Source organism: Neurospora tetrasperma (genome assembly GCF_000213175.1).
Source record: "Neurospora tetrasperma FGSC 2508 unplaced genomic scaffold NEUTE1scaffold_3, whole genome shotgun sequence".
Classification (NCBI taxonomy): domain Eukaryota; kingdom Fungi; phylum Ascomycota; class Sordariomycetes; order Sordariales; family Sordariaceae; genus Neurospora; species Neurospora tetrasperma.
This window is the reverse complement of record NW_009799101.1, coordinates 1037684-1043816: the sequence shown is the minus strand read 5'-3', so window position 1 is coordinate 1043816 and position 6133 is coordinate 1037684. Positions and strand designations below refer to the sequence as shown.

General features: G+C 51.5%; 2 protein-coding genes across 2 annotated transcripts; both read right to left on the bottom strand.

Moving 5' to 3' along the window:
* Positions 1-293: 293 nt before the first annotated feature.
* NEUTE1DRAFT_121876 (uncharacterized protein) lies at positions 294-3258 on the bottom strand (the record flags this gene model as incomplete). The annotated part of the gene is made up of 5 exons (XM_009852270.1): positions 294-725; positions 794-922; positions 1033-1626; positions 1687-1812; positions 1931-3258. 5 exons carry the CDS (start codon positions 3099-3101, stop codon positions 586-588), a joined length of 2160 nt encoding a protein of 719 aa, XP_009850572.1.
* Positions 3259-4613: 1355 nt separating this feature from the next.
* Positions 4614-5804, bottom strand: NEUTE1DRAFT_129398 (uncharacterized protein; the record flags this gene model as incomplete). The annotated part of the gene is made up of 1 exon (XM_009852269.1): positions 4614-5804. The coding sequence occupies one exon, from the start codon at positions 5802-5804 to the stop codon at positions 4614-4616; it is 1191 nt and encodes a 396-aa protein (XP_009850571.1).
* Positions 5805-6133: the final 329 nt, after the last annotated feature.

The window sequence follows — 6133 nt, the reverse complement described above, 5'->3', positions numbered from 1 at the left end:
TTCGCCCCAGAAAAACCCCCCATCTTTCCCACAGGACCACAGTGAGTGATACATCACCTTCCCCAATTAAGCCTAGAGCCCAGATCTTGGCGAGGTGAGGAATGCAGGTCATGGGTAGCTTATTTTTCCGCTTGCTGCATGATTCCAATAAATCACTCTCCTAATCGGGTAACCATCGCTAAGCCAGAATGTCCCGAGGGTCCCATTCGTCCAGCCGTTCTGGTTAGGCACGAGTCGTGAGAGAAAAAGTGAACATTGAACGTAGTCATCAATCTCTTCTCTCGGCCAGAATAGTAAAGCACAGAACTCAATTATCCGTGGTTAGGTATCATAACAAGTAAACACACACTCGTATCCTCCAGTCCAGGTATCTCGCAACACAGACGCATGACAGAAAGAAGAGATACACCTGTAGCCCGATCCGATCCAGTCCTAACTCCCCGCTTACCAAAACCCCCTCGGCTGAGAGCAAGGGATAAAGCCACCCAAGGAGATCTTTACTAGACGATTATATCCCAACCCGTTCTCCAAATCTGTCCTGGCAACGAGCTATCCCTAGAGTTCATAAATAGCTGCGTGTTGGTATCACATCCGAATCTGCATAGCCGTCTTACCATATAACCCTCCCTCCGCTCTCAACTTCTCCTGAATTTTCTCTAATTCTCTTTTCTGCTGTCGGCGGTTGGCAATGACTTCGCCCCATCTCCTGATGAAGCTATCTTGGCCTTGAATCACCACCATTGTTGTCAACAAAATTTCTTTATCAGGAACAAAAGGGATGGGGAGAACTTACTTGGCGGGTTCTCAAACTCAATCTCAAACATCTTGTAGAGATCATAACTGTATTCCTCATCTGGATTGGGTGGTTGGCCGTCGATATTGAATCCGGCCATTTCCGAGTCGCCTCTTTGCTCGATGTGTGCTGTGTGATATACAATCCATTAGTTACCTCACCCATCAAGCCACGGAAATAGCTGAGAGAGCGTATATGAATGAGCATGTGAGAGAAAAAGAAAAGAAAAAAAGACAGACCTTTGATCCCTTTCCACCTGCTCCCTTCTCTACTAAACACCCCCGCCTTCCTCGGCCTCAGTTTAACCTTTGTCTGTCCCTCCGCCTTCACCTCAATATCATCCGTGATAAAAGTCTGCACGTACTCTCCCAACCGTCCCAAGTACACAATCAACTTGCTGGAACTAGCAACCTGCTTATCGCGAAGCGGTCCCGACAAAGCCGTACCAGCAGTCACAAAACTCGCCTTATCCGATTGCATCCCCCTTCTTCGGCTTGTGGAATCTGGATCCTCATGCCAGATTTGCAGACGCACGCTCGAGTAAGTGTCGTTTGCGCCGTTGTTCGCTTTGCTTAGGCGAATCAGTTTGACGTTGCTGATGTCCAGCAGCACCTTTTCGCCGGTGAGTTGGGCCTGGAAATTGCAGAGGTTCTCGAGACGGGGGAACTGGTAGATGCCGTTGGGGTGGCCGTTTCCTGTGCCTCCGGGAATGGGGGAGGAACGCAAGTAGCCTGGGTTGCCCTTTTCGGTTTCTTTGTCGTGGAGGCAGATGACGTTGAGGAAGCGGGGGTCATAAGCGTAGACGGGAATTAGTTGGGCGTTTCTTGCTTTGACTATTATTGGGGTTAGCTAATGTGTTTTGATATATGGCATGGTAAAAGGTGAAAACCTACTCCAGAATGTCTCGGAATATGTGCCAACTCTGCAATGGAACCTCAGATCTTTTGTGGTCGTATTGCGGAAAATCTTGAGCTCCCCATCTTCGAATGCCGAGGACGCAAGTGTTGGTGCACTTTTAACTGGCCTTTTCGAGGTCTTTGTTAGCAGCAATCTCTCGAAAGCGGACACCAGACAAAACGAACCTATCGAACAAAATATCCTCCCCGGGCAATACGTGATCTCGGCCTGTACTCCTACTATCGCTCGAAAAAGAAGAATCATGTCGTTCCGGAACCACAACAATTGCGGTCCGGGTGTCAATTTGGTTAGTTGAAGTCCCAATGTTGACCAAGTTATTCTGAGCAGCTCCAACAAACACTCCGCTCCCACTACCTCCCCTTCCGCGGTCATGGTGTGGGGAGGACGGCACGTGGACCACTGAGTGAGGTGAGCTCGAATAGACATATGCACCGTCAGAATCGACAAACTCTTTCTCGTAATCAGGCGCCAAGACGGGTGACGTGGGCGAGTACGGCATCGAAGAGTGCCTGATCGGAGACGCTGGAGACGCGGGATACTGAGGATACGAAAATTCCATCAAGGACTCGAGGACTGGTCCCGTAGGCGGTGCCTGTCGACGAGGTCCTTGAGAAGAAGCGAAGTTCGCCCCTGTAACAAACCCGCCGTAGTTGATACCGTCGACTTGATGGCCTGCAGTTTGAATGGACTGAGCAGGCGTGCTCATGCCGGCCGTTAGAGTTGATGTACGCATATATGTGGACTGATTATGGGAGTGATGAGATTCGAGGCAATGTTGGTTGGAAGCGGTTCGGGGAGAGACAGGCCTGTTGTCGACAGGACTTTCAGGAATCCATGGATCCGTGTCACGTTCCGTGAGAACCTCGGCAAGTCCAACGCCCCCGTCAGACTCTCCAAAGTATGGCGCCGCGCCGTTGAAGTGACTGTTGATGTTGAGGTGGGACATCATGTTGGTCACGTCCTGAGTGATAGCGGGCGGAGGTCCGACTACTAGATCCAAGGCGGCAGGGGACACGTTATAGCGCTCACTGTGCGCTGTCCGGAAACTGGACGCCTGTGATCGCGAACTCGCGTTCGACATCTGTCGTCCCATGGGAGAGGCATTGTTGTGGCCGTGTAACTCATGCGGCGACCGTGGGCTCGTAACTGGCTGTATGCTACTTGGAGCAGTCGACTTGGTCGGAGAAGCGGTTGGCGTATCCGACTCAGGTATGCTCTGGAAGAGGTACCGACGACCATCCGAGGCGATGAAGATGCCTCGATTCGCAAACTGAACTGTTGAATCGACCGTGGCTAGATCGAAGTTGTCGAACAAGGACGAGAAGGGGACAGAGGCCTCATCGGGAAGAGGAGGAAGGCTGGCAGGTGGTGGACAGCCTTGGGTGGACATCCTAAACCTGAACAGGTGCCGTTCGGGTCGATCGACTCAACCGGCCACCATGACGATGTGTTATCGAGGAGGAGTTAGATGGCCAGTGGGCAACCTCTCGAGGCACATGTTAGGTACACGGTGTATCCAATGTGTCCTGAAAAGAAGTCGCCCGCCGGGTTAGTGGTAACAGTGACGGATGTAAAGGCAAGGCCCGATGGGTAGGACAGAGATAAGAAGGAAAGTAAGCTGCTGGAACCAGGGGCATATGGAACGCGGGGTGAGCGATTGAGGTTAGTGTACAGGTTAGTGTAGATTAGTTGACCTATTGGATCCAATCTCTTGATCTAACTGACATTCAGATGCAATCAATCAATCAATCCACCAGGACGTCGCCCGGTCGTGTGCCTGTGGTTTTACAGCTTGTTCTTTTCTTAGCTTTTTGTTCTCACCTCGTTTCTTGACTATTCAGCCATCGTCGATGTCGAAGACACTTTGCCGAACAAAGCGCAGAGTGGCTCGAGTTTCACTATGTTAATAGCCCATGGTGTAGGCAAACGTGTCAACGGATGTGGCTAGCAAGAGAACATCCCGTCTGACTGGAATGAAGGAGGTACGGTATTCTGAGTATAGTGATGCACATGTATGTTGGAGGATTCGTAATCATGGTAGACGGAAAAAAAAGATTGTTCTAGGCTCCCCTGGATTTGCGGATGACAGTCGTGACATGGCGACGTTATTCGAGTTACCTTACCTACGCCACGCTTCATATTTTCCTTCATCATATTATCCACTAGATATCGAACATCCTGGAACACATCATCGAGAGCTATCGCATGCTGGGATCACTACACCTTTTAGGGCTTGAAGGCGCTTCGCACAGAGGCATGTTCTTGTGCAATCGATAGTCAATGGATTCGCCCTTTGCACCTTCTGTTGGCTTTCTCAAGTTGGGCTGCGCCGCGTGACTGTCTGTGCCTTTGAGCTGTAGGTCAGCTGAAAACGCTGTCGTGTCACAGTGGCTTGTGACGTACCGGGAGGCAATATTATTGCTAGGGAAACGTCATGGGTTAACGCGTGAACATGTTTCGGCGGAGACAAGGCTTGCACGAAGCCTTGTGAATGAGCTTTGATTTTAATGACTCCCCCGGGAAATAAATTAGAGTAAATTCAACGCATGTTGGTCGCAAAGCAGAGTATCATTCCCCTGCCCAACACCAGCAACACCATGCTGGCTACCCAACTAACTCAAACAAACCAGTCCAGTTCACCCAAACACCGAAGCCTCGGCTGACCAACCAAACCGAACACCATGCCATGCCAATCTGATAACGGGACTTCTGCACATGGGTTATGACTTGTTCTTTGCAGGAGTTGACATTTTCCAGCCACTTGCTTCCATGTTGAGAACGCCAAAAAAACATATGCTCATTTGTGACCCAGTTTACCGAAACGCCATCGTTCCATTCGTTCAATCGTGTTTTGGCCTAACCTCGAGCGTTATAACTTGGCTCTTTTTTGATTCAGGGCTTTCTAGGCGGTAGACTTCTTCCTTCCCCTCCCTCCTCCTCGCCCGGCTCCTCCTCTGCCTTTCTTTTCTGGCGGGGCTTCTTCCTCGCTCTCGCTCTCTGCCTTTGTTCGGCCTCTGCCGCTCGCGGAGGCTGCTGGCTTCTCCTTGTCATCGTTCTCTATCTTGCTGGTAATTTCTCGTAGGAAATCCCACTGGTCGTCTGACTCCACCACCTGCTTGAGCATCTGTGCCGATACGCGTTTCGAGTTACGCTCACGCGCGATGTCTGCGCTTTTTGTCACCAATTGTACCATGAACAGCTCGAGTGCCTTGCCCACTGCGATCGGCGTCTGTTGTGCCACCTTGCCAACCTCTTCGTCTGCCTGCATGATGCGCTTAATGCGCGCCGTTGGGAACTTGGTCTTTACGAGCGAGGGCTGGATCGGAGAAGGTTGGGGTTGCTGCGCAGCTTGCGCGACGGCCCGCTTGGGTGGCATCGTATTGGTGGTCTGCGCCGCTACAGATGACGCAGCTTGGATATTGGTCTGTTCGGGGGCCGGTGGCGGGTTGGGATTAGAAGTATGCGAAGGAAGAGGCTGGAGGGGCCGTTGCGCCTGCGATCGCGTCAAGCGCTGCTGCTGTTGATGCTCCTGCGGTTGCGTATGTGAGAACAGCTGCGGATAGGCCTGTTGTTGTAGTGGTTGCTGCGGTTGCTGCTGGTTGTATTTGTACTGGTGTTGATTCTGCAATTGATGCAGATCACGTTGCGAAGCTTGCTGTTGCGCGTTCCAAACCCCTGTCGCGTGGTTGTTTGTGAAGGGGATGCGAGGCGGGCGCTCGGATTGCTGCGGCTGCGAATAGTGATTCGTCGAGAAGCTGTTGTCGGGCTGAGAGCGTGGTGGGAGATACTGCGACGGGTTTTGCCAATATTGCGAAGCGCGATGGTCTTGATACGTGTTCGTAGAAAGGCCAAAGGGTTGTGTTGCGGTGGTGGTGGTGGGCAGAGGTTGGAGGTGTGGTTGCGACTGCGCTTGTAAGTGGTGGTGTTGGTGTTGCGGAGAAAAAAGTGTTTGCTGTGATAGCGGTTTGGGGCCTGGTACTTGAAGGACTTCGGCATGGGTCTGCAAGTGTTGGTGGGTGGGGCCGGCGGAGCTATATAAAGATGAGAGGTCTGGAGACCTGGGTGCGTAGCTCGAGGCGCCAATGCCCGACATGATTTGGCTGATTGTGATTGTGTGGTTGCGTTCGTTCGAATAAAGCACCAAAAAAAAAAAAAAAAAAAAAACCCTTAAAAGATTGGCTGGGCAGCTTCTGTGAAGGGAACGTAGAGTGAATGGGAAAGTGAATCACACTGCTTTCGTGCCGTGCCGCCGTCCCTCGTCGCGACTTATAATGGAATGGGCACTTTGGTTGGTTCGTACCTCCCCTTCTGTCTTGCTCTTATTTTTGTACCCCGAGCGCCTTCCTCCCTTTGTTGTAAGTACCTTGCGAGTACTGGTGGGGCAGGAGAACCTCTTGGGTGTGGACGCCTTCACTCAATCCG